This window comes from Ambystoma mexicanum, chromosome 4q (genome assembly GCF_040938575.1).
Source record: "Ambystoma mexicanum isolate Mex_15411 chromosome 4q, UKY_AmexF1_1, whole genome shotgun sequence".
Classification (NCBI taxonomy): domain Eukaryota; kingdom Metazoa; phylum Chordata; class Amphibia; order Caudata; family Ambystomatidae; genus Ambystoma; species Ambystoma mexicanum.
The window spans coordinates 889,511,432-889,539,314 of NC_090928.1; the positions used below are offsets into that span (position 1 = coordinate 889,511,432).

Below are 27,883 nucleotides of genomic sequence, written 5' to 3' on the forward strand. Positions count from 1 at the left end.
GACTAGCAAGGTTATTACTCCGCAATCATGTCATTTTGGATGCCATCTGCAACTTCGCTGGCCACAAGAAGCCAGGTACGTAACACAAAAAACAGATTTCAAATCACAATTCTAAAATGAGATCATTCATGAAAGGCAGCCACTATATTCTTAGACTGACAAGTTCCTTACTTATTGTCTTACTTATTTTGTTAACAGGCAAGACGCCGTTAGTGACCGTGGAAAGGCCCCACTCAGAATCAGACTGCCTAACGCATTACTTTTAGTGTGTAGAAGGGGTTTGCCTCCTACACAGCAACTCAAATACTGCACTGGCATTGCTTCAAAAACATGGTAGTAGGAGATCCAACATTTACAGAAGGCAGGTGTCAATGCAACAAAATGAGAGAGTATATAGGCAGTTATGTGACCATTAAATTCTGGAAAGGTCTCAAATGTTGCACTCCCCGCTAGCCAACCATGAGCGAGAAAGTGTGGCTCTGAGCATGTGGAGACCCGAGTGGGCGAGTAACTTTAGGTCTGGCTCATAACTTAAAACGTATCCCTTCTAGTATATTGAAACAAATAGACGACCCGTCTCCCTCCCCTTTCCCTCTCTAGGAGCTTAAAATAGGTTCCCGAAAAGCCAAGCGAATGGAGTCCCTCCCCCCATCCCGCCCCTTTTCAAACCAACAAACCAATGCATAAAGCGGATTTGGAGCACTTTACAAAGAAAGGTCCTCTCATGGTGACCATTACTTTTGTTAGGCTGGGTAGAGAAATGAATTCCTTCCGCATTGAGACATACATTATTCACAAAAATATCAGCCTTGTCAACACCCTGTCCATTTTTCCACTGCTTCAGTTTTAAAATAGTAATCCAAGTAAGGATTACGTAAAAAATTAAAAACAGATTGGGCAACCATTTCTTGCGATAGCCTGAAAATAAAGAGCAATGATTCATTTCAGAATTATGGAGTGTGGGTGGGGGGAGGTGAGGGAGGGTGGAGTTCTCATGAGAAAGGGAAATTCCAGCCCCTGGTAACTTTCACAGTAAAAAATATTTTTGGAAAGGGGTATAGCCATTTTACTAGGGTGCAATTCATACAAAATGACAAGGGCAGATTAAGGTTACATTTAACACAAGTCCATGATTTTATACAATATAGATTAGTACTGATTGTTTCTTACCTTATGTAAACAGGTATCCACTACCCAATTGCACACCTTTTCCAGATCATCACTTACTTCAAGCCTAGACTTGACAAACTCACATAGCTCCTCATTGCTCATTACATCCCAAATTCCATCACAAGCTAGTATTATAAATTCATCTTCTTCTGCCCTTAATATTTCATAAACTTCAGGTTCTGGAGAAACAAGCTGTTCGGTGGGACCCTTGCCATCAACACATTTGTAATCATAGTCTCCCAGAGCTCGAGAAACTGCTAATGAACCATTAACACGCTGGATCATTACACTTCCCCCAGCATTCTGGATTCGTTCTTTTTCCCTGGGGTTGCAGGGTTTATGATCCTGGGTTGAAAAGCAGACTTGTCCATTCCTATAAAGAACAGCCCTTGAATCACCACAGTTAATGAAGTAGATATGTTCGGGCGAAATCATAACTGCAACTGCTGTGGAGCCGCTTCGGTCCATTCCGTTTCTGAGGTCCGAAAAGTTGCGCATGTATTCATCAATTTTTAGAAAGCCAGTTCTAATTCCACTCTTCACGTTCTCCACAGATGGTTCAAGAGTAGATCCAGGCTTTTGTGCTGCTCTAAAATCTTCGTTGTCAGTGATGTGGTCTAATAAGTGCGTTGAGCAGTAATTTGCCACTCGGGACCCTGCATGGCCATCATAGACTGCAAAAAATGACCAATCTTTCAGGCCATGTGGAATACCAACAACGGCAGTATGAGCATCTTCCATTTCCACTCTCCATCCCTGCATACTGCTGAGACCGTACTGCAAACCATTTCCTGCTCCATGAGCATTGTGTTTCTCAGTTTTTGGTTTATCCAGAAATGCGCCCATTTTCAATATTAAATCTGAAACAAACAAAAAACATGGTTTATAATTCTGATTTTTTGTTTAAAACTATGAAATTGGCAAATGCACTGAATTTGATAAAACACCACCAACTTGGCAACAACAAACCTTTGCAGTCTATAATGAAACAAAATGTAAAAAAACATGTATATTTAACAGATGCAAAAATGCTCTGGCATACTTATGTTAAAGTCAGATTCACTTGTTAATTTCTAGTTTAACATGTGTATCTGAATTGTGTATCGTTTCCAATCCTTTTAGGATCACCACAGTACTGTTCAATCAAACTTGAAAGGCTCAATTTCAAACAAAGTAACAGCTCTGAGCCCGAAAATATATTTCAGTTACGCAGACATGGGAATTATATAGTGTAGACTTAGCCAGAAAAACAGCGCTGCACAAGAAGGGGGCTAATAGAGGGAGCAAGACATGGTGGGCTAGCGCATGCAAAAGGAGAGGAAAACACTTGCGCCAATCTGCTGTACCAATTCCACTCGTAATCAGGCAGTGACAAAACCGCAATTGAACAGGATTTCAAAAGTCTGAACGCCAGAATTAAAGTAATTTGTCGAATGAATGTGACTCGAAAGAACACGGAGTACTGCGAGCAATAAAACACAAATAATTTATTGTACAGTTGTATACATTCTGTGATGAAAGACCCACCCAGCAAGCGAGGGGGCAACTAAACGAAAGGCCAAATAGACTAGAGGCAGTTAAGATATTTTACATGGGCACATGGCAACAGATTGAACGCGAGTATTACCTATTCAATAATTAACAAGTATAAACCAGTAAGGACGATGTAAATAATTTGCCAAAATATGTGGTCCTCAAAGGTGGGCCATGAAAACACGCCTTATCACTGTTTTACATTGTTGTGAAATTCCCATGTTATGTTGCGACCTTCGCTGCACCTCAATCATTACAGGAAATCCAAACAATATAGTTTTAAGTAAACTGACAGTTCTTATCAAACTTTTCTGAGCATGTACAAGCTACTGTAAAAGCCACCTTTGCATTGTCCTACTAACTACCAACATATTAATCCACTTTATACATCACTGGAAAACAAATCAAGGATAACTTAATGCACCATGGGCATCAACTAATTCACTAACTACATGCTGTGATTCGAGCACTGGCAAAGCTGGCAGGTCTGGCTTTGTGATTGCAGAGAACACTGGTTTTTAACCAGTTTTGCAAACAAATTACTGTTTGCACGAGTATTCCATGTTGCTAGCAGTTTACCTCAGAAAGTAGGCCAGGCCTGCTAACCTTAAAGGGAAAGTCCAAGAGATGGGCAGTAATCAAAAATATATATTAAAAATAGTTTTGAGCTAATTAGGATCAAACTCAAAAATTTCAAGCACTTGGAGGCATCCATTTTGTGAAATGGATGCGCCTCCTGTGCTTGTGTGTTAAGCTCTGCCCTTGCGGCAATAATGAAGCAAAAGCCAGCCAGCTGTAATAAACAAAAGCTACCAGTAGGTGGCTTTTGCTTCATTATTGCAGGAGAGCTGAGAAGCAGTCAGGATCCCGTCTGCTGGTAAGTGCTTTAGATTTTTTAATTTAGATCTAAAATCACTAATTATAAATACAACATTGTTGTATTTATGATTGCAGTGGCTTTTGCTTTCAGTCTCCCTGGCTCCCCAGAGACTCAGAGAAAGTACCGGCGTTGGGGTTTTCTTTTTTAAGTTTCCCAGGCTCCCCTGGCCCGGGGGAGCCGGGGAATCTTAAGAAAACCCACAGCATTTATAAATAAAACACGTATTTATGATTGTGGTGGCTTCCGCTATGAGTCTCCAGGGCTCGAGACTTAAGCGAAAGCCACTGCAATCATAAATACAACAATGATATATTTATAATTGATGCGCCTTTTCTTGTAGGCAAGTCCAGGCAATTATGAATACTTTGCCGGCATCCGGCAGGGTATTCATAATTGATGCAACTTTCTTTTATAGTTTCCCCATCACAGGAAACTAGAAAAGAAAAGGCACAGCAATTATGAAACTCTGCTGAGAGCCGGCAAAGTATTTATAATTGCTCTGCCTTTCATTTTACGTTTTCTGCGCTTCCCTGGGCTTGGAGAGCACAGAAAACGTAAAATAAGTGAAGGCACACTCCTCTCCACGTTAAGCTCTGCCTGTAGTAAGCAAAAGCTCACAGTAGGGGGCTTTTGCTGCTTGATTAGTGCCACCAGGGCAGAGCTTAACATGCACAGAGGCGGCTGCTTCAAATCACAAAATGGATGCTCCCATGTAAACACTTAGAGCCTCATTTGCTCACAATTTTACATAGGAACTTTCTTTAAAATGGTTTTATATATATTTTCTTGAGATTTTTTTGGGGGATTATTGCCCATCTTTTGGGACAATAACATGTTTGAGCACACTTCCCCTTTAATTATTTTCCAAGCTTTCTGGAAAGTTTAGTTATTTTCCTGCGAGTCGATAAGACACAGTGAAGTTAAACAAGTAAGCCCAGAAAAATGTAACTGTCATTAAAAAAAAGGGAAAAATCAGGAAAATATCCAAATGTTTACACACAAGACCTTCTATTGTGGTTTTAAATCAGTTAATTACGAGGGTTGTATAAGCATGAGTATTTCATATACATTAACAGATTTAATTCATTTCTAGATAATGGCAGTCAGGGATAATTTCAAGTTGCAAGTTAGTCAGTCATAAGAAGTCACTTGCCACTTCAACCCTAAACATACAGCACGTTATTGCTTATTTGCCAGGCATCAATTCTCACTAGCTAATGGGCTAGTGAACATTTTGGGCCTTGTTTGTAGCTATATGATTTATTGAGGTTTAAAAGATCTTGGAGACCAGACCAGTAGTTTACGATACGTTTGGGGAATGGCAGTCTTGGTCCCAATCAATGGAACTAGTAGGACTATGGACCACATTAAAATGGTGTGAGAAAAGGTAATTCCATGACTGGAGCATGGAATGCAGAGGCACAAGAACTTTATAACTTCTACACAGCACATGGCTAAACACAAATGTGTGTGATATTTATATATGTGTGGGGAAAAAACGTCAAACTGACCTTATGGTAGGAGCGCAAAATAAAAATATGCAGCTTTGTAAAGCAACGTTAACTACTCCAACGACACTGTAAACGTTTTTTTTCAAATATTAAAAATCTCAGCCACTGCCATGCTTGCGATTCCTGTACTTGACACCAGTTAGGAGATTGCTCCTTTTACATCTTTGCTACATTAACAGATATGCAGTGGGGTCCATTTGAAGTCAAAGGATTGGGAGATTTTTGGGGTGCACAATGTCTCTTAAGCCGCTTACTCATGCTCCACTCATTTCATTTGGTGAACAATGCATAGTCTTTCAGGCTCAAAGTGCTCTTTGGGCCAACTTGCTTTTTTGCTTATATGCTCAATATATAGGCCATCAATGTTGGCAGGATCCCTCAAATTATCAGAAACAGGGATTGGAACGGTCTGGTCACAATCAAAATCGCTGTGCTTGGCTGCTGAGCAGATTCAAAAATAGCTAATGGTTCATGATTAAACAACCTCTCTCTCTACCCGTTATGTTGCAGGTTTCTGCAAATGGAGGAATGGGATCTCTCCCAGCCTGAATTTGGGATCAAAGGAGGGGGTCTGGAGAGTCGATCACAAGCATCCAGCACTGAACAAATGCCAGAGAACCAGCGGACTGCTGCAGGAACTAGCATTTGCCAATAACTGACCCAAGTGTCTGCCTTTGAATTGATTAGAAGTCCTGAAACATCCGTCAGACTGGAGGGACTAACCAGTCTAAAGGCAACCTCTGCATCCAGCACCTCACCCAAATCTTGAAGTTTGAGAAATTGCCATCTGACAAGGGTGTAGAAGCCCAGACTTATTTTTATTTATAAAATGATTGAAGTTAATTTGATCACAAATAAGGTGAACTAACCAGAACCCACTTTCATAGGCTCCAGGCCAAAAGCATAGTGACACTGTGCCCTGCTGTATCGGTGTCATGATCTGCAGCACCTGTGCCCCAGTTACACAGAGCAGGTTCAGAGGTCACAGTTGCCCTTTTGACAGCTGCTGTGACAGCCAAGTCACTCCAGCAAAGAGTCTGCATTTAAAGTCTGGACCACTATTGTAAAATCACTGTCAGGAGTAATTACTATTCTAACAGCAGTTTAATCTTTAAGCATAAAGTCATACCAGAGTTTAGGGTTTGGTAGATAGTAATTCACATAACTAAAAGAAGCCACAGCTGATATAGATCATTCACGTGTCCGCACTGTGAGCCCTGTTCAACTGTGGCAGGACAGTGTGTATTCTGGTCAGACAGCCGGGCCCTGCCAGCCTGCAGGGCAAGAGACTGCAAGACTAACCAAGTTATTCACCGAAGTGACTACTTCTCCTAGTCCATAGTCCCCTTTCCTCCATACATGGAACATTCTGTTCTTCGGGACGGGACCGGAGCACTTTTGTAAAAAAGCAACATTTTTTGATTTTTTGTCCTTTTATGCGGGGTACCGTATGCGGCCGTGGCTGTCACGATGCCTGCCCCCAGGAAACCAGGTTTGGCCCAGCTACCCCGGAAGCAGGCATCATGCCATTTAATGCAAGCCCATGAAACCCAATTAGGGGCTATATGGGTGCAGTCCTGGCGCCTATGGCGCCAGGCTCATAATTTCAGAATCAGTCCTGGCGCCATGGCTTCCAACTTACCTGGGGCAGACCATGCTGCCAGTGACCAGAAGTCAAATGAGGCCTAGGAGGGACTATTTTTCCCCAGGAACTATTTTTTACTCCGGTGGGGCCGCGGAAGGATACTTACCTGGAACTACTTCCAAGGCTATTTAAACCACGCCCTGACAGCAACCGATGCTTTGCGTTATTCTGCACCTGCAGCGTAACGCTCACCGTGCCTGCAGCAGCTTCCAGTCTTCAGCCACGCCCGCCTGGATGCCGGAGCTCCTGAAAACCTGAAAGAAAGCAGAGGGAAGGTTAAAACCCGAGTTTTACCTGCAATCCTTACCTGAATCCTGAATCTTCTTGGCTCTGACCTAGAAGGAAGAAATCAGACGCGCGCCGCTTCGCATCCTGCAGCGCCGCGCGGGAACTCACCGAAGCAATCCTCCGCATTCCATCGCGCTTTTCAGCATCCAGCGGCCGCTTTCCAAAATCTGTGGAAATAAAGACAATAAGGTTTGCAAGGAAGCATTCCCAGACAATAAAGGCAATCCCCAGGACTTACCCTATACCACAGGGTGTACTTACCTCATCTCGGGTCGGCGCGGCCTCTACAGCTTCTCCGCCGTACCCCAGCCCCAAAGGGGAAACAAAAGCAACACAAAAGCGCAAGTAGAGGAAACCGAATTCCGCTACAGACTTGCCTGGTTACTGCTTGAGGCCGCAATCACCGGAACCTCCACCGATTCAGCGCCTGCAAAAGGAAAGGGTCACAGGTTAGACCAGGTCCTCATTATCGAATTGAACAGAATCCTTAAACACTTACCTGCATCTTACTGGTTGCCACTTGGAACTCTTCTCAAGAACTATTAAGGCAACCTAGGGAATTTGGACAGAGTGAAGGCCAGATGTTTTTTAACTCTTTTTCACACTATTTCCTTACGGAGTCAATACCGTTCAACATCCCATACCAGTGTATTAACTGGTCATCTACGCGGCCCTGCGCTCGAGGCAGGATGGAGAGCTCATCTTTCCAAACTATCAGGTGAGAACATAGCAAGAGTTCGGAAGTAATTTGTGGGAAGAGATCGCAGGAGTGGGGGAAGGTGGGGTTGGCGCCCAGTCGCCGCAGGTGGCTAATTCCCTTTTCTCCATTCCAGAAGAATATTCATACGGGCAAAACAAGCTAAGCTGGGTGGTCCGGTCCAGTCCATCATTTCGGCGCCCCGTGTGTCGCTGGAAGAGGTAACAGCCCAGTTCAGATAGACGCCCCCGTGGACACCAGGTGAGCGTAACAGTGACCCCGCCCTCCTGTGCTGAGCCCCGCGCATCGCCCTTCAGTCCTTTTCTATCGCCAGGTCTGAGACCATTTAAGCAATAATAGAGGATACCTTTTAGAGGGGACAGCAGGCAGGCGTATGGAGGAAAGGGGTCTATGGACTAGGAGTAAGGTAGTCACTACGGTGAGCAACTTTGTTATACTCCGACGTCCATCCCCTTTCCACCATACTTGTGGGAGATTCCCAAGCATGCACCACAGTTGGGTCAGGCGGATGGAAAACCCCATTTACTGGAATACGTTCATAAGAACAGCCTGGCCAAATTGGGCATCAGCCCTGGAGCTCAGGTCCAAGCAGTAACGCTTACAAAAAGCTGATGAAGAAGCCCACATAGCCGACTTGGTGATGGTTTCCCAAAGGGCATACTTTTGGAAGGCAACAGCAGCCGCTTTGCAACGTACAAGATGAGCATGGATGCCTTTCAGAGTTTGAAGGCCCTGAATGCTATAGGCCTCTGAAATACATGAGACAATCCATCAGGAGATCGTCGCTTTGGAAGACTGCTTTCCTTTCGGGTTGCCGAATGTGAGTTTTGAGGAGCCCCCGAGTTCACTCGTTCTATAGATGAAATTGCAGGGCTCGCCTGACGTCCAGGTTGTGTAAGACTCTTGGCATCCGATGCCAGATTAGGAAAAAAAAGACCAGTAAAGGAGATCGATTAGTTGAAATGAAAAAAATAAAATAAAAAAATAATAATAAAAATCGATCACCAACTTAGGCAGTAAGGAAGGACGAGTGCAAAGCACAACCTTATCCTTAACGAAAGTGAGGATCGGATGTTCCACAGAAAGAGCTTGGAGTTCACTTACTCGCCTCGTCGATTTCACTGCGATCAGAAAAGCGACCTTCCAAGCAAGTTATTTAAGATCGATAGTGCCCATGGGTTCAAATGGTTTATGGCACAAAGCAGTGAGGACCACATTCAAATCCCATGGGATAAGGGGTACGCACCATCGGGAAGAGATGAAGACGACCCGCAAAATGCCTTTTAATGACCGGATTAGTCAATGAAAAGGAACAGCTGTCCGTGAACAGGTACGCCACAATGTCAGATAAATAGGTCCTGCAAGACAAGACATGAATGCCCAAAGCTGCGAGGTGAGACAAATGATAGAACAGTGTCAACCGTAGCGTGGCTCGGGTCAAGTTGTTTAGGTAAGCACCAGTGGCAAAAACTGAGCCATTTCCTCCTATATTGAGTCCTCGTAGATGGTTTCCTGGCAGCTTGGATAATGCGCATGTTGTTCTCAGACAAATTAAACTACGCTAAAGATCTAAATTCAGGCACCAGGCTGCCAAGCTGAACGATTGCGTGGAGGGGTTCCACAGCTGGTAATTGCTCTAGTGAAGAAGGCCAGGAATCATCAGCAATCTGATGGAGGAAGAACCAACAGATACTGAAGTTCTGAAAACCAGAATCGGGCTGGCCACCAAGGAGCTATGAAGGAGAGTGAAATTGGATACATTCCTGAGCTTGAAGATTGACCGATGAATCAGAGACAGTGGAGGAAAGGCATAAACCTTCATGTGCCATGTAATCTCTCCCAGGGAGGACACCCTGAAGCAGTCTCTGGATGCATACAGAGGAAGTTTCCGGTTTGAAAAAGTCGCAAAGAGAACAACTTCTGGAGTGCCCCATTGGTGAAAAATGTTGGAGAACGTATTGCTGTTCAATTCCCACTCGTAACTGGCGGATGAGTGAGTCTGCAATAACATTGATGTGACCCGGGATGTGTACAGCCAGGAGCCAAACCTTGTGTTGGATGACCCATTCCCAAATCTGTATGGGTAGGTCCAAAGAGGTGACTTAGTGCCATCCTGCTTGTTGATGTAAAACATCGCCACAGAATTGTCTGTGCGAATATGGACTACCTTGTTTGTGATATACGGTTGAAAAGCTTTGAGCGGTAAAAAAAAAAGCCAGGAGTTCCAGATAATTGATATGAAACTGCCTGTCCTGAAGTGTCCAAAGGTCGAATACTTTGGAGATGACAAATCGTCGCGCCCCACCCCAAAAGGGAGTCGTCCATGGTAACCGTCACTTGTGGGCAGGGCTCCTAAAAGAGGCCCCCCCGCTGAAAGGTTGCTGATCAAGGATCACCATTGTAGATCATACATCATGCAGGATGGAACTGGGATTATCTTTGAGTCCGGGTCCGAAAACTGAGACCAAGAGCTCCAAAGAGCCAGCCGAGTACACCTCATCTTCAGATGTGCAAGAGGAAGGGCAAGCACGCAAGAAGCCATGACGTCCAGAAGTCTTTGGAACCACCAAGCAGTCATGTGCGAAGACTGGAGGAAGAGCCAACACGTGGTTGATAGATCTGCAATCCTGTCCGCCGTTCTAAACACCTTGGTACTGACCGTATTCCAACAGAAACCCAGGAAAATCAGGTCTTGAGAGACCGTCATGGAAGATTTCCACCAGTTCACCGACAGCCCAAGGTGGAACAGGAGCTGGAGGAGAGACTGGAGATTACTTAATGTCATCTGCGGGCAAAGACTGCACAGGAGCCAATTATCCAAATATACATGAATTCCCTGTAGCCTGAGGAAAGGTGCGATGACTGACATCTTCATAAAGACACGCAGCCCATGTGTTCCTCTCCCAGGGAGAACCGCAGCTATTTCCGAAGCAGGCTCCTTATCAGGATGTGCATGTATGTGTCTTGAAGGTCCACTACACTGAGCCAGTTGCCCTTCCAAAGAGAGGGCTTTCTTTGGCAAGGCGTGATCTTGAAATTCTCTTGGGGAAGAGAAAGATTGAACTGTGAAAGATAGAGGATAGTGCGCAGGCCAGACTGGTTGGGTTTGGGCACTGAACAGACGGGAGTAGAAGCCCTCCCCTTGCTCCCTGAGGGGAACGGGACCCACTGCTCTGAGGTCTAGAAGTTTCTGTACCTCAGCTCTGAGGGAGGGCAGCCCGATCTGCTGGAAGGGAGGCTTGGAGGGCGAGTCAGGGGGAGGGGCAAGCGGAAGCCCGCCCGAGCAATGGACAAAACTCATCGTCTGCCATGCCTCCAGATGAGACGAGATTCATCCTCCCTCCGGAGTCTCGTGCGACTGACAAAAATGATAAATTGTGGATTTGTCGGCAGGTAGATTACCTCTCCCTGTAGAGAAGGCAGATGTCCCAAAAAAAAAAAAACAATCTTGCTGTTGTTGCTTTCGCCGTGGCCTGGCAACCGGAGCTTCAGGACAGTGATCCTGAAACCGCCTTAATACAGGGGAAGGACTGAATTTGGGACGCTGATCTCTGTGTATAAGAGGCCTTAGCTGGCCTTTCGCCAGGACTGATACAGATTTGGCAGTTTGAGTACTCGCTCTAGTCTTCGCGAGTTCCTCATCCATAGAAGAATGGAACAATTCCTTGCCATCAAAAGGAAGGTCCAGCACTTTGTCCTGTACTTCCTTTGATACCTTTGTTGCATGGAGCCACGGCTGGCGGGAGATGTCAACTCCGCCCATAAGGCCGTAAGCAGAGGTATCCAAAAGGTGTGGCGTAGCTTTCAGTAAATCCTGTGCCAACACTTTGGCGTCCGACAAACCTGCTTTTAAGTAGTCTAACCTATCTGCAGGAATGCACTGCAGGAAATCGGCTCGCTCCTTCCACAGCCTGAGATTGGCTGCTGCTAGTATGTTAGCTTGACGAAGTTGGAGTGCCAAACTGGAAAAGACTTTGCTAAAGGCGTCCAGGAGCTTATCCTCTGGAGAGGATTTGCCCGCTGCCGTGGAAAATGCAGAGGCCGTTTTGGACTGGATGGTGGCTGCTGCCACGGCCGTTGACAAAAGGAGCAGACAAGCTGATAAGGCTATCTCTTCCGAGACGTGAAGCTTGGAGCGAGCGTCAATCCTGTTGAGATGCAGCCCAGTTTGGGGTTTATCCCAAACCTTACGGGCATCAGCCAAGACGTCCTTCTGGAGCAACAGGCCGGTGCGCTCATGAGGTGACAGAGTAAAAGCTCCAGAAAGCACCCCCTCCTGCGGAGTGGGGGCCCAGGTACAGGAATATAGAGCAAGGCCATGATATCCAGGACCCAGTCATGGAAAGCTCCAACAGAGCAGGGCTGCTCATTGCTGTCCTGGTCCGCTTGAGGCTCGCCCAGCGAAACAATAACACAAGTAACACAAGACTGGTCTACTGCACGTAACACCTCAAGTTTTAAAGTGTTATCCCACGCTGCCGGCCTCTTCTCAATGGGAGAAAGCAGGGGCAGAGGGAGTGATAGAGGAGGTTCGAGAGGCAGAGATGGAGGAACTGGCACCACCAGGACCTGCGTAGGTACCGCCGGAACAAACAGGCGGATAAGGGTACATTTCCCTGAAAAGACCATTAAAATACACCCTCATGGGGTCAGAGTACATGAGTGTCTGAAAGTTCCCAAAAAATGCATCCTCGGACGAAGGTTTAGGCACTGGAACAGGCAGAGGCCGCTCGTGAGGGGCATATAAGGCAGATAATTTACTATTACAGGTCTCGGGGGCGGGGGGGAGAAGGAGACCCCCGCAGTACAAACTGAAGTGGAGATGAAAATAGGCAATTTGACTAGGCAGAAATACCAAGTGTTGATTGTCCCGATACCAGAGTATATAATTTGCTTTGACATTCTGGAGGGGTTGACTTTGGGACTTGGAGGTAAAACGTACCAGTTTGGGGTGAGTGCATAGACCTGCACACCCATTACCATAGGCAAATTGAAGAAGCCCCCCAGTGCAAGTGCCTGTGGCAACCAAGGGATAGCAATAAAGCAATACCGCATTCCTCGGGGGCACAAGGAAATTTCAGACACCATCAAAGGGTATGTGGAGGCGGGTGTATTACGCCCTATCACTACCGCATGGAACAATCCTCTCTGGCCTATCAAAAAAGGGAATGGGTCTTGGAGGATGACGGTGGATTGCCGTGAGTTGAATAAACACACTCCTCCCTTAGTACCCGCGGTCCCAGATGCCATTAGCTTGATTGAGAATGTCCAAACGTTTGAAGGGACTTGGTATGCATTGGTAGATTTAGCCAATGCATTTTTCTCTGTGCCAATTGCTGAAGAGTGCAAAGAGAGTTTGAATTTTCTTGGAGCGGGTGTCAGTACACCTTTACAAGGTTACCTATGGGGTACATACATAGCCCGACTGTCACCGGCTGGTGGCAGAGCACTTAGACAAGATACCGTGTAAACCTGACAAACAAATCTCTCACAACATTGATGATATTTTGATTCAGGGCAAGGATGAGCGCAGTGTACAAAACCAGTTAGAAGTCATTATGAAAGGATTGAAGAAGGAAGGGTGGGAGATTAACATGAATAAAATCCAAGGCCCAGCTGAAACAATGATATTCATAGGGATTCAGTGGCATAATGGGCATCGGGAAATGGTGCCGAAGGCAGACAGAAAATACTTGAGTTCACCACTCCAATGAACAAAAAGCAAGCTCAGCAGTTCATAGGGCTGTTTGGGTTTTGGAGACCGCACATTCCCCATCTAGGGCAGATACTGGCCCTCCTCTACAAAGTGACACGAAAGAAATATGAGTTTCAGTGGGGGGGGGGAAGAGCAGCAGAAAGCATTTGATTTGGCGAAAGACACCGTGCAGAAGGTGCTTGATCTATGGCCATTAAAGGAAGGCGAAGTGGAATTGAATGTGTCTGTACAAGACAATTATGCTAACTGGAGTGTGTGGCAGAAACAGGACAGGAAATGTGTGCCATTGGGGTTCTGGAGTCGTAAGTTACCCAATGCTGGTAACTCATACACTCTGTTTGAGAAGCAGTTGCTGGCATGTTCTTGGGCCCTTGTTGATACTGAGCAAATGACGGTGGGCCATGATGTATTGATGAGGCCAGAAATATTGATTACGCAATGGGTACTGAGCTCTCCTAAAACACACAGAATAGGACATGCTCAAGAAGCCAGCATAATTAAATGGAAATGGTACATTCAAGACAGAGCCACATCAAGGAAGGGTGGAGTTGCAAAATTACATGAGCAAGTAGCCAACATACTGCCCTCAGATTACGTACCACCGGAAGTGCCTGAAAAACGCGAGTCTCCCGTGAAATGGGGAGTACCTTATGGCGATTTGACCCTGGAGCAGACAGAGCATGCCTGGTTCACGGATGGCTCAGCCCGATATGTGGAAACCGAGCGATACTGGAAAGCGGAGTCGTACAATCCCAAGACAAAAAAGATTTTAACAACGGGAAAGGGAAGAGCAGTCAGTTTGCAGAGCTTTACGCAGTTTACCAGGCATTGAAACAAGAGACCCCTGGTCGATGTCATTTGTACACGGATTCATGGTCAGTGGCGAATGGGTTAGCGGTGTGGTTGCCAACCTGGCAAAAGAATGGGTGGAAGATTCATTCAAAAGAGTTGTGGGGAAAAGAACTGTGGAAAGATATTGCAGGAATGTTATCACAAAGTGAAGTCACTGTATCATGTGGACGCGCATTGTGCTACAGACTCATTAGAACGTTGGCTCAATTCTGTTGCAGATGAACACACCAAGATTTCATCTGTGGATGCGGAGGCTCGTGAAGACGATTTGGAGGGTTTGGCCAAGTGGGCTCACCAGAAATGTGGGCACCTTGGAGAAAAGGCTACTATCAGGTGGGCACAAGCTCGAGGAATCAGTATTCCTTTAGAGGTAGTGAAATCAATCATTTTGCAATGTCCAGTGTGCCAACACCAACAGCATAGGCCTAGCCCTCTGATTGTTCGGGGTACATTGCGAAGAGGAAAATTAGCAGGTCAAATTTGGCAGATTGATTATATCGGTCCCCTGTCAATTAGTAAAGGATGCATGCACTATTGTGGATACATACTCCGGATACATGATGGTTTTGCCGTGCAAGCGTGCCACACAACTGAACACCATTAGGTTGTTAGATCAGATCATATTGCATTACGGAGTGCCTTTGCAGATTCAAAGTGACAATGGGTCACACTTCAAAGGCAAATTGATTCAGGAAAATTGTCAGGAAAAGCGCATTGAATGGCTCTACCATGTGCCTTATTACCCTGCTGCTTCAGGACTGATTAAACAAATGAATGGTTTGTTGAAAGAACAGCTGCGCAAATCTGGAGATGGCAATTTGGCAGGCTGGCGTGATCGTGTGTTTGATGCGGTGCAAGGGCTAAACAATAGGCCTGTGAATGAGCATGAAACTCCTTTGATGCGGCTAATGACTCCTGCTTTACAGATTCAACCCAACTCAGTTAGCGAAACCCTATTGTACTGGGAAATTACCCCGGGTTCTTTAGCTCCCTATCGGGCGACTCCAGAGTCAGCAGGGGATAGACTTGCATTCCCATGAGGAAATCAGATTAGACCCAAGAGGGATTGTCGTAATTGAAACAGGGATCGGAGTACAAATTCCCCCAGAGCATATGGGATGGATTGCCCCTAGATCTGGCCTAGCATTGAAGGGAGTTCAAGTGTTGGGAGGGGTCATTGATGCCGATTACCAAGGCGAGATCAAAGTCATCCTGATGAATAGTGGGGACCAATTGTTACCGATCCACAAAGGCGATCGGGTGGCCCAACTAATTATTATCCCCGTTGAGTTGTCCATTATTAAGCAGGGGGAGCCTCCTACAGTGTTAACTATCCGTGGGGATCGTGGTTTTGGCTCTTCAGACAGTATGGTACCGGGTGCGAAAGTGTTGGTGGAAAGGCCAAGTGGCCCACCAGTACCCGCAGATGTCATTGCATCAGGCAAAGACCAAGTAGTTTTAGTGATGGAGCCCGGTAGAAAGAAATGGCAGTATGTGCCCGCAGACAAATGTTACCTAAGAGAGTGATTTACAACACTGATATCTCTTTTCTGGGTTTGCCTTGTAGATCCTGTGTCTGGCTGGTGTAATTGTGGGACTAAATGGACTCCGTTCGGGAGAGTCAAACGGCATGCTGCTACCAATGAAAAATGTCTCATCTGTGACAACGATCAAGGAGAAACTGATAATGAGTAATGATGTCAAAAAGCAGCCCTATGCCGATGCCGAAAAGCCAGCCAGACCGAAGACATGGATTTGTGAAATGCGGCAAACACGTCAGGCGCAAGTGAAAACAACATTGGTGCCAGTTATGCGAGAGGCATCTTCAGAACGGCGAAAATATTCTCCAATGATCACCCAAACGGAGAATATGTGGACATACCGGGCACAACAGGTGCTCAACATTACGCACTTTTGCCTAACTGACGTGCCCAATGCTGAAGCCTTACTGACTACGTGCTTAGTAGCAGTGCCGACGCCAGTTCCAGTTCTAAAGCTTATTTTCGGCGTCATGCACAATGATTCTTTGGTTCAAGATTCCGAAATCAGGCAATCCTTTTCCGTCTACGAGTACTGCATGTTTTGCCAGGAACCAGATTGCAAATGGAGAAACTGGACACGTATTATAACCTACATTATAACCCAAGGCGATGTGTGTTACCTTATGACATGCAATGCAAAAGAAATTGGCAAATGCCAACAGCTCAATTTAACCAAACAGCAAAATCAAACTGTGTTCGAGAAATGATTGTGTTCACAAGTTCCACGCCATGTAGCAGTGTGAATAACACTGTCTTTTAATCACACAGTGATAGCTGCCAGTCATATGAATCACGTAAAACTTCCAACAGGATGGCTCTTTTCATGTGGCAACATCACATACACTTATATTCCAGCTAACATTTCCAGAGGTCCATGTGCCTTAACTCGATTAGGACTAATGATGTTCCCTTTACACCCAGCAATATCTCGAGGCAAAACGTCAACTTTTGAGTCTGTGGGTCTATCCCTCGATTGTGATTCACATGTGCATTTGCCATCAGAAGCTAAGGTTCTAGCATTAACCCTTTCATTAGTGGGAGTTTGGGGTTTAGCTGTGGGGGTTACAAATCTTTGATCAAATTAGCATGTTTAGTAGTCAAAGGACTCAATCATACTTCTCAAGCATTAGAAGAGTTACTCCTTGATAGCAAAGTTATTAGAAAAGCAATTTTGCAAAACAGGGCTGCTGTTGATTATCTATTGCTAAAGCATAATTTAGGTTGTAACGCAGTTGAAGGTATGTGTTGTTTCAATCTAAGTGACCATTCACAATCCATTGAAAGTCATATTCGAGGTTTGAGGGATCTCATTTCTCAAGTGTCCCAAGATCATACTGGGAATTGGTGGGATTGGTTATTTTCATGGATTTCTGATATTGGGGGTACACTGCGTTACGCTTTTGCTTGTATTTGCATTATATTAGCTATCATATTAGCTTGTTGTTGTTGTATTCAATGCATTCCCAACTTAGTTTTAATATTTCGTCGGTTTCAGAGACCGGCTTCTCTGCCACTGGGCTATGGAAGATAAATATCCAAGGGTGGAATTGTTCTGCTTGAGCTAAAACATGGCGCTGGTGCGCAGTGTATTCTGGGGGCACTCAGAGCCGTACTTTGCTGAGAGCTGAATTTACATTGCTGAAGAAAACATGCTTTCCAAACCTGGTATGCAGTCAAGGACATTCTGCTGGAAAGCTGGTTTTGTTATGTCTTAGGAGTTATGGGACTGTTTTCCGTGGCGTTTGTTCTTAGGAGAGGGAAGCGCTTGAAGTTACCGTCAGTTGACCCAGCTGGCAACCAACAGTTGCCCATCAATGCGCAAGTGCATTGTCAGAAGGTTCGAGAAATTACCACCCCTTTTTGGGGACTGCATATATGCGGAACCCCTCAACGGTCAGACGGGACAAGTACAAAGACCTCAGTCGGAAGGGGGACGCCTTTGTCTGGCATACCTGTGGGCTGTTGTGCTCTCGGCCTGGCTGTTAGCGGGGTCTTCCAGCCGCTTCTGGCGAGATTAGGGATTCAGTTACGCCCACGCTGATGTATTTTCTTTTGAATTTTCTGGCTTTTCTGTGATTTATTTCTGTGTTATCACTTGTTGCTTCCAAGCTTTGAATAAATAGTCGTATAAGTGCTCATTTTCTAAGCGTGCATGTGGTTGTAAGTCATTGCGTCGCCTACCTGCGTTCAAAGTATTGGCTCTGCAATTGCGCTGGTGATTAATGACTGTCTGTGCACTCTGGGCGAGCAATACACTGCCAAAAACCCATGAACCAAAAACTAGGAAATAGCACCACAGATGAAAACCCTGAATACCTCCGTTCAAACCAGCCATTCTTCTGTGAAAAGGGGATCTTGGTACACCAGGAGGCCACCTCCATCTTACTCAACCAGGCGGCACAAAACTTGTAGACTTGGACATCCTTTGCCTACAAGAAACGTGGCTGCAGGCCATACCGGCACTCGACAGCTACACAGTGCTCATCTCCCCCGCTATCAAAGATTTGTTTGGTCGTCCCTCATCGGGGCTCCTTCTGGCTGTGCGGGCCCATTCCGGTTTAAACATCAAAAAGAAAATATCGGAAGCATATGGTCATCTGGTGGTTCTCCTTACGTGGGTCTTTTGCAAAGCTCTGAATTCGAAGCCGGAAAAAACTCAATTATCGATCTTGCCGCTGCACTGGAATCCTCAGCGAACTACCAACGAGAGCTTCTGTACTTCAATTGCGGGAGTGATCGACGAGCTTCTCGCCGATTACCAAACACCTAATATAATCATTTGCACGATTTGAACACCAAGTGTCCAACCTACACAACTTCTGCCGAACCAATCGATAAAAGATCAGGAACTGAAATGTGGGGTGCAGCATGGCTCGAACTGATGAACTCGCAAAACTTTTACAACGCTGATAAAATCGTAACAAATGGGCTGCAAATTCCAACGTGGGAAAGAGACCACTCTTTCGAAAATTTGGCTTATATTTTTGTTTTGCACGCCATGCTAACACTAATTTCTAATTTCACAGTTCAAAGAACCCCAACTAGCGACCACAATTTACTATCGACAACCTGGAGTGCTTGTCACTCCCATAATCCATCTTTGACACTGAACATTGAGCCGAATCAGCAACAAGCTCGATTAAGGCTCTCGGCTTCGGACATACTTGCTATATCTAGAAAGTATAGCCAGCAAGTAGCACTGCCAGATCAAGGATGGCCGCCAATCCTTCTCAATTACCAACCTCTGCTGCTTAAGTACAGAGTTGCCAACATCTCACGATTCAACGCCGCTCCCCCAGCTAAACACGGCTACAGCAAAGTGCTAGTGGATAAAATACGGGACTTACGAAAGCTCAAGAGAGCCACAATGAAACAAAATACACAGGTAGCAAGAGCTGCCCTAGCAGCAAAGACCTGAATCTACAAATCATGGCTTAGGGGCCACCGTGCGACACTCTACCAACAGGACTCCGAAACCATGCTCAAAACTTTGAGCAGCAAGAAAACCAATTAGTTCTGGTCTCTTATTCAACCATCCACCTCCCAGATGAATGAGGCGCTTACTAACTCTGTAAGTGAATCTAAATGGATAACCTATTTTGCAACGCTTTTCAAACCCCCAGGTGACTCCAACCAAACAGTGATCAGAACCAATACCACCGGATGGGAAGACCTGACCAACAATGATTACATTTTAAGAACCATCAAGAAACTGAAATCAAGCGCATCTGGTCCAGACAGTCTGACAAACCTATACTTAAACTGAGCCCTCAGGATGGCGTTTCATAAGCCAGATATTTACCAGATCCAAGGACGCAAAATCATTCCCATCATCTTCAACTACAGCAGTGGTGGTACCCATTTTCAAGAAGGGCGACAGGGAAGACCCGTCCAACTATCGCCCGATAGCCCTACTTGATATCATCGGAAAGACTTTTGCCGCCCTCCTTCTTGAAAGATTTCAAGCTTGGGCAAAGCTCTCGCCCTGCATGGACCATCTCCAAACAGGGTTCCTACAAAACGCCAACACCACAACATACTGCTTCTGAGCATTATCAGGAGTAAGATCAGGTATGGCGCCCTGAAAGTTTTCTTAGCCTTTGTTGATCTTACTCAGGCTTTCGATCAGGTAGATTGGGAGATGTTGTGAAAAACTCCCGGAGTGGAAGTGCCCTGCATCCATCCTGGGCCTCCTTGCTGCCCTTTGGCGTTTGGTGTTGCTGCCCTTCACTGAGACACAAAAATGAGAGAGTCTCATCAGAAATTCCATCGCACCGAGGATTAAAACAGGGTTGCCCGCTGGCTCCCGCCCTGTTCATCGCTTTCCTAGGCGATTACCAAGAAACTTCTTCAACCATCCGAGCCTTTCCCCCAAAAATCGGCAATTCACCAGTCTCCAGGCTACTCTATGCCGCTGATCTTATTTTGTTGGACCAAACTTCAGTAGGACTTCAAAGACAACTCGACAACTTGGTACTATACATCGAACAGAACAACTTAGAAATAAACAAAGGCAAGACAAAAATTCTGATCCTGGAGAAAGTACCAAAGAGAAGCTCGCAACATAGCTGGTTTGTCGACGGGACCAAAGTGGAACAAGTGGCTCTTTTTATATACCTGGGCGTAACAATAGAATGCTCAACAGTTGATGCTGGAATGCAAACAGCCCTCTCGAACACTCTATAACCTAACAGCCCAAACTCGAGCAGTGGACAGAAAATACAGCAGGTTCTCATTGATTCCCGCTCTCCAATGCTATACATCTAAAGTGATCCTGGCCATCATATATGGGATGGATGCATGCCCTGCCATTCCTTCAACGATATGGCCCAAACTAGAAGGCTTTCTTTGGCGAACTGTGCTCAATCTGCCAAAGTCCACTCCCATTTCAGTAATTTGTCAGGAACTAAGTTTGCTATCTTTAGCTTCAAAAAGGTAGAACACTCCAGTATGCAATTGTATAGGAAGATTCCAATCCCAGAGAGCCACCAGTCTACAGATTGATAGCTGATGAAATTACTAAAGGATCCTGTCACATGTTAAACACCTGGGTGAAAAAAATAAATCTCTACTGACATCAATAACATGCTCGGAGGAAACTTTGATCTCCAATCCGCTAAGAGTAAAACAAAAGATGGAAGATCTTGACTGGACATAGACCCTAGAAAAAACATCAACTGCCAAGTCCACGTCCCATCTCCCTCCGACCACACGAAAACGCAAAGATCTGTTTGAGTACATCGGTAAATTCAATGACAAAAAGTTAAGAGGTACCTACATGAGAGCGCGGCTCAATCTTCTCCTGATGTGTGAAATCTTAGAGAGAAGATCGTAGGTCATTTCTAATGATTGTAGACTGTGCCCAGAGAACCACCAACTGGAATCCACCAGACACCTGATGCTATCGTGTCCAGCTCTCAAGGAAGTAAGGACAACTTCTCTCCACCCTTTGCTTTCCTCCTGCGACCTGTGCGAAGAAGAAACGTGGTGGGCTCGCCTTCTCTCGGGAGTGAACACTAGATTGTCAATCGCAGGGACTAAGATTTTAAACGAAGCCCTGAAGAAAAAAATTGCATCAATAGAATAAATCAAACATCAATGGACGATGCAAGAAGGCGTTGACAAATTCACCTTTTTCAAACTAATCAACTAATTTAACAGGCACCATGATTGATTTTCTTCCTTCTAAAAGCCAAACTGTGGCTATATACAAGTAATAAAAAAAAATGTGTATAATTGTTATTCAGCCACTGGAATTCAATTTTGAATTCTAAGAATACAGGTTCAACCAGAAAGCCAATCCCTTCAAACACTTTGCTAGGAAAGGAAGATTGGCCCTGGTGAGAACAAGGCTCACTGGCCGCTTTGCCAAAATTGTGGGACCAGGACCCACTGGCCATGACCCAATGGACAACTGCTAGCCCTACTACCCGCTATTTTTTCCAAGCAGAGTTCAGGTCAGGTCAGGTCCGAGACCCTGTTCAGGCACATGTGCTAAACTAAATTAGCATTTTGTGGACCTGCAATCGGGTCTCAAATACCATAGAAAGTAAAACAAAAAACATTTTAAAAAATCATGGAGCTTTAAGCACCCCTCCATGACCACCAACCTCTCCTGCCCACAGATCTCGCCTAGGAGTGGACCAGGCAGCTGAAATAGGCCCGCCACAAAGAGTCTGATGGAACGGTCTCCTCCAAAGAATATACACTTGCCTTTTCAGTATCCAACGTGGCTATAAGTAGGTGGATGGAGTGTTGAGGGGTGCACACTTTTCAAACTGAACAGCAGTCCTAAACTTAACAGGTCTTGGATCAGGAGGGAAGTCCAACTGTCTACATAGGTTTACATAAGTAGGCTATCCGCAACAAAAAAAACCTCAAAGGCATATATTAAAATAAAATATGATTCCAAGATGGCCACCGACACCAGGTAGACGTGTGTCGACGGCGCTCCTGTCCCCTCAACCTTTTCACACCGCTCCACCACCCCGTAGGCAATGAGGAGTGGAGAGTCTTGGCAGTCCACACCTCCCCGCAACTTGCAGCAGCCGTGATCGAGTCGGCGCCCAGCAGCAGTAGGGGAACGGTGCCTCCCGAGCATCAGAGGTTGGCGGGCTCGGAGGGGCCTGTGGCTGCGGGCGGGAGAGGAGTCCCGCTCCTGTGCCACCCCCCCCCCCTGGTGGAGGAAGGAACTGGGTCTGGCGGCTTCGGGGGACGGGACGGCTTGTGGCTCCTGCAGCAGTGCAAGCCCTTGCCCAGCCATCAGACGAGCGCACCAGAAGTGTCGGCACCCTTCAGGGCCAGCCGTGGTCGGTAGGACCTGGCTGTAGGAAGCGGGAGACTTAGCGGCTGACCCCGGCGCGGACTTGGAAGCGCTGCGGCGAGGCTGCCGTTCGGATCTTCAGTGCCCCTGCCCTGCAGCGGGGCCTCGTGCGGGAGCAGGCCAGGAAGGGCCTGCCAGCGCGTTTGATGGTGGCGTGGAGTGGCCCCGGCTGGGCACACTGAGGCGGAGGCCCGCAGTGAGGAGATTGGGCCCGGGCAGCGGTCAGGAGACACCGGCAAGGCGTGGTAAGAGGCGGTGGGGGTGGGGGTGGGGCCTGAGCTGTATTGGACCCGAGGGGAGTCTGGAGGGGGGCCCCCAGGGCTGGTGAAATTGTGGAAGGGGGGGCCCTTCTCTGGGCTCGAGGGGCCTCGCCCCCGCTGCGCCATCTGCAGAGCTGAGGCCCGGGGCCTCCAGGACTGGTGCCTGTTCCCCAGGCTCTCCACGGAGTGAAGGTGACACTGAGACCCACGGTATTGGGGGAGAAGATCGGGTCTGGCCCAGAGAGGCCCCTCGGGAGGGCGCACAGGGGGCTGCAAATATGGCTACCAAACATAAAAACAAAGCGAGCAAAAGTGGCTCGTCTCAGGGGGATGCCCCCGGCCCTATTCTAGCTCTGTGGGCAGGCAAAGACTCGGCAGAGGAAGGCAGAGCCACACAGGGGGAGTGGCGTGGACCAGGAGCACGCGAAGACCCCGGAAGCGGCTGCATCCATCTCAAGTCAGGATCTACATGGGGAGATGCTCTCACTGCAGGCATCCTTGGGGAAAACCTTTCAAGAGCAATTTCAATTGATGCGATCGGACATCAATCGGGTATTGGCGGAGAACAAGCAGGAAGTGAGTCAGTTGGGGGAGAGGACAGACATTGTAGAGAAAGGCCTGCAGGAGGTAGGCAAAGAAGCCATGGAGAACAGCGAAGCGATCGAGAGGCTCGACACAGCAACGCGAAAACTTGGAAATAAGAATGGAGGACATGGAAAACAGGTCTCAAAGGATCAACATTAGGCTGAAGCTTCTGCCGGAGACGGTACAAGATAGAGACTTGAAGGAGACAGTTCAGGGGATCTTTGCGGAGCTGCTGGGAGAGCCCTCGTCAGATCGGATCGAGCTGGATAGGGTCCACATGGTCGGGCCCCTCAACAAGAACCCTAATTCCAGGCCACGTGACGTACTAGCTGCTTTCACAAGGTATGCTCAAAAGGAAGCAAGAACCGATGAGCTTCAACGGCCAACGCATTGAGCTGGTTCAGGACCTGGCTAGCAGTACTCTGCTTAAGAGACGACTTTGGGGTCCACTCACCTTGAAGCTTAAAGAGAAGGGGATCAGGTACAGGTGGACCTTTCCTTTTTCGTTTTTGAGTGTGCTGGCTCTCGAAAACGGATAACTACGATGCAAGAGGGCGCAGACATTCTACAAATTTATCTGGACCAGGAGCTGAAAAGGGGCCGGAGTACGGCAGGCCCGGGGGGCGCACCAGGGGGATGCGGTGGGGTGCGGTCCAGGCCATGGGAATGGTCGGTGGTTGGTGAAGGAAAGAGGAGGAGGCCTGCACGGCAGAGGGCCCCCGGGAAAGGGGGGGGGAACTGAGCCAGCGGGGGAGGAAAGATCTGGGGGCAAGGAGAATTGAATTAGTGCCCTACAATATTATGGGGTGGTGGATAAAAAGGCTGTTTTGGGTTTTTCGACATAAGGGGGAGAGTGGGCGCCAAGAGCAAACATCATGGGATCGCTAAGTGCGTGGAAGCCTAGAGGGGGGGGGGGGACGACCTGGAGTTAAGGTCCTCAGGGGTTGGGAGGTGGGTTGGGGAGGGAAGGGGAGCGGGGCTAGGGGGAGATCCTCGGGTGCTGTCCAAGGGGTAAGTTAAACAGAGTCCTTGTAGTCGGATGCTGGGTATGGAGGAGGCGATATAACAGGTGCGAGAAGATACCTAGTCACAGTTCAAATGGGTAACGCATACCGTGCGGAGCCTCAACACTCCGCTGAAAAGGAAAAAGTTGGAGCAGTTCAAGAGGCGGGGAAAACCAGACTTTCTGGGGTTACAAGAAACCCACCTGCTCCGTAAGGATCAGCACCGCTTAAGGTTAAGAGGGTTCTATCAGGTTTTTCAGGCGTCTGGCCCCACGAAAGCAGGGGGGGGTGGCGCTGGCCATCAGGGGCACGGTGAACTTCCGTATGGAGGATACTCTAAGGGACAAAGAGGGTAGATTTGTTGTTGTGAGAGGCAAAAATCGCAGAGGAGATGTACACAATAGGGGTTATTTATGCGCCCAATACGGGGCAGGACTTCTTCCTCCGCGGCCTTCTGGGGCGAGGGGCCGGATGATTTTAATGGGCGACCTAAATATTGCAAGGGACAAGGCTAAGGATAGGTCGGGGCTGTCTGGGAACCGGGGCGGGGGAGCTGTGGCACAGCGGAATTGAGGGACAAAGTGGTGAGCATGGGGCTGAGAGATGTTTGGAGGGAACTAAAAGGGGATGCAGAGGGTTACACCTTCCTCTCCGAAGTCCACGGAACGTCCAGTATTGATTACATTTGGGTCTCTGCCAACCTAGTGGGCAAAGTCAAGGAGATAGAGGTGGGGCCCATGGGAATAGCTGACCACAAAATACTCACCATGCAGCTGGACCTGGGAGAGAGGAGGGGGGATTTGTGGGGTTGGAAATACCCGGAGTATCTGTTGAGGGACCCCTTGATAAGGGAGGAGATAGAGGGCAAGATGAGAGAGTTCTTTTAACAAGAGAGGGGACACGGGTGAAGATACAAGATGGGACGCATTTAAGGCCACGATGAAGGGGAGAAATTATAGCAGCCAAGGGACAAAGACAGACAGTTACAGGTCCTGGAGTCCCGCCTGGAGGTGAGGTCGAGGAGGCGAGAGGCAGGGTGGCGACGAACCCCAGTAGATCTAATCAGGAGGGCTATAGGAGGGCGGTGGGGCAATTGGGGATCCTTCGCACCAAAAAAGCAGAGGGGCCTCGGCTTCTTGTGAGGCAAAAATTCTATGCTAAGGGGAACAAAGGACGCCCTGCTAGCCCGCCTCCTTCGGGGTGTTGCCGCAAGGAACACTATCACGGCCCTTAACTCAGATTCGGGGGATAGGGTTACTCGAACGGAAGACGTTCGAGAAGTTATGGCGAAATTTTACGAGTCCTTATACACGTCGCAGCATCCCTGTGACCAAGCCCAGGAGAAATTCCTGGAAAGGGTTAACTTGGGCAAAATTGAGGGGGAGGCGCAGATCGGTCTTCAACAGGACATAACGGAAGAGGAAGTGAGGGCGGTTATCCAGAAGCTGCCTGCAGGTAAGGACCCGGGCCCCAACGGGTACTCTGCGTCCTTTTATAAAACCTTTGCCAATAGTGCTTATTAATGTAGACGCTAAAATATACACTAAAATTTTAGCGAACAGACTCGAGGGGCTTCTCCTGGGTCTGATCCACCAGGATCAGGTGGGATTTGTGAAGGGGAGGCAGACAGCGGACAAATTCAGGCGGGTGGCCCATCTGGTGGAAAAGGCGGAAAAGACTAGTACCCCGGCGGCGCTTTTATCTTTAGACGCTGAAAAAGCGTTCGACCGGGTGGAATGGTCCTTCCTTTTCAAGACCATGGACAAAATGGGGCTAGGAGGCTTTTATTTGCAGATGGTCAAGGCGAACTATGAGGGTCCTCGAGCGAGGGTAGTGGTCAACGGAACCCTATCTAGGCAGTTCCAGCTTCAGAGAGGCACAAAGCAAGGGTGTCCCTTATCGCCCCTACTTTATGCGATCTACTTGGAGCCCCTCCTGCAGACAATTCGGGAATCGGAAGGGATACAGGGGATACCGTATGGGGCAGGCAACAAAGTGGCGGCCTTCGCGGATGACATGCTCCTTGCCCTGACCAACCCCATAGAGTCGAGTAGGCAATGCAGGCTATTGCTGGAGGACTTTGGGGAAGCAACCGGGTTGCGCATAAACATGCATAAATCCGAATTGATGGACCGGACGTTGGCGAGGGAGGAGAGGGAGGAATTGAAGGAGTCCACGCCCTTTGCCTAGCGCCCGGGGGGAATCACGTATTTGGGAGTGAGACTTACTGCGACTGTTAAAGGGTGGTATGGGGCAAACTATCCCCCGCTCTTGAAAAGAATTAAAAAAGATCTCCTTCAGTGGCGGACTCTCCGGATTTCTTGGCTAGCGAGGTTGGCGGCAATAAAAATGGTCATCCTCCTGAGGTTGCTCTACTTCTTTCAGGCTATCCCCCAGGCAGTCCTGGCCAGCTTCTTTAGGGAACTCCAGGGCTTAACAAATGAGTTTATATGGGAGGGGAAGAGGGCAAGAGTGAGTAGGCAGCTCCTTATGGGCCCGAGGAGTGGGGGTGGACTAGCGCTTCCCAGAATTCCCTCAGTATGATGAGGCGACCCAGTTGATGGTGATCAGGGAATGACTGCGGGATGGGGAGGGGATCCACTGGGTGCAGATGGACAGGGTGGTTACGAGGCAAAAGTTGGGGGAGGTCCTGTGGCTACCTAGGCAACATCGGCCTGATCATATGCATCTGAGTTCCATTACCAAATTGGTTGCGGACAATTGGGACAGTCTGGTCCGACGTAAGGAAATCACAATATTCCCATCCCCCTTCTCCCCTATCTTCAATAATTACCAGGTTACTCACCGTAGGGACCACCTTACTCCTAGTACATAGTCCCCTTTCCTCCATACTTATGGACATCTCTCCGTCCTGTGGGACGGGACCGGAGCACTTTGTAAAAAGCATCCTCCTCTCTCCTGCGGGGGGCCTGGCACGCGCCCACCTTGGCTCCGCCCCGCGCATCGCCCATCAGTCCTTTTCTATCGCGGGGTCCAAGACCCATTAGCAAAGACAGAGGAACCCTATTAGAGGGGACGGCGGGCGGGCGTATGGAGGAAAAGGGACTATAGACTAGGAGTAAGGTGGTCACTACGGTGACTAACCTGGTAATACTCCTACCTGCCGTCCCCTTTCCTCCATACTTAAGGGAGATTCCCAAGCACTCCTTACAGGAACTATGGGTGGATGGAAATACCCCTTACTGAAACAGGTTCTTCAGCACAGCCTGCCCGAACTGAGCGTCGGCCCTAGAGCTCATATCGAGGCAGTAATGCTTACAGAAAGCAGATGGGGAGGCCCAGGTAGGCGCTCTAGCGATGGACTCCCAGGGAACATACTTCTGAAAAGCAACCGCA

General features: G+C 47.6%; 1 protein-coding gene across 2 annotated transcripts in view; it reads right to left on the reverse strand.

Moving 5' to 3' along the window:
* PPM1B (protein phosphatase, Mg2+/Mn2+ dependent 1B) overlaps positions 1-27,883 on the reverse strand; it is a 416,865-nt gene that overhangs the window by 306,896 nt on the left and 82,086 nt on the right. For both annotated transcript variants that reach the window (XM_069608458.1, XM_069608457.1), the window contains exon 2: positions 1,171-2,030. In XM_069608458.1, coding sequence (XP_069464559.1) covers positions 1,171-2,016 — 846 coding nt within the window. In that variant the 5' untranslated portion in view covers positions 2,017-2,030. The remainder of the gene's footprint in view (positions 1-1,170; positions 2,031-27,883) is intronic.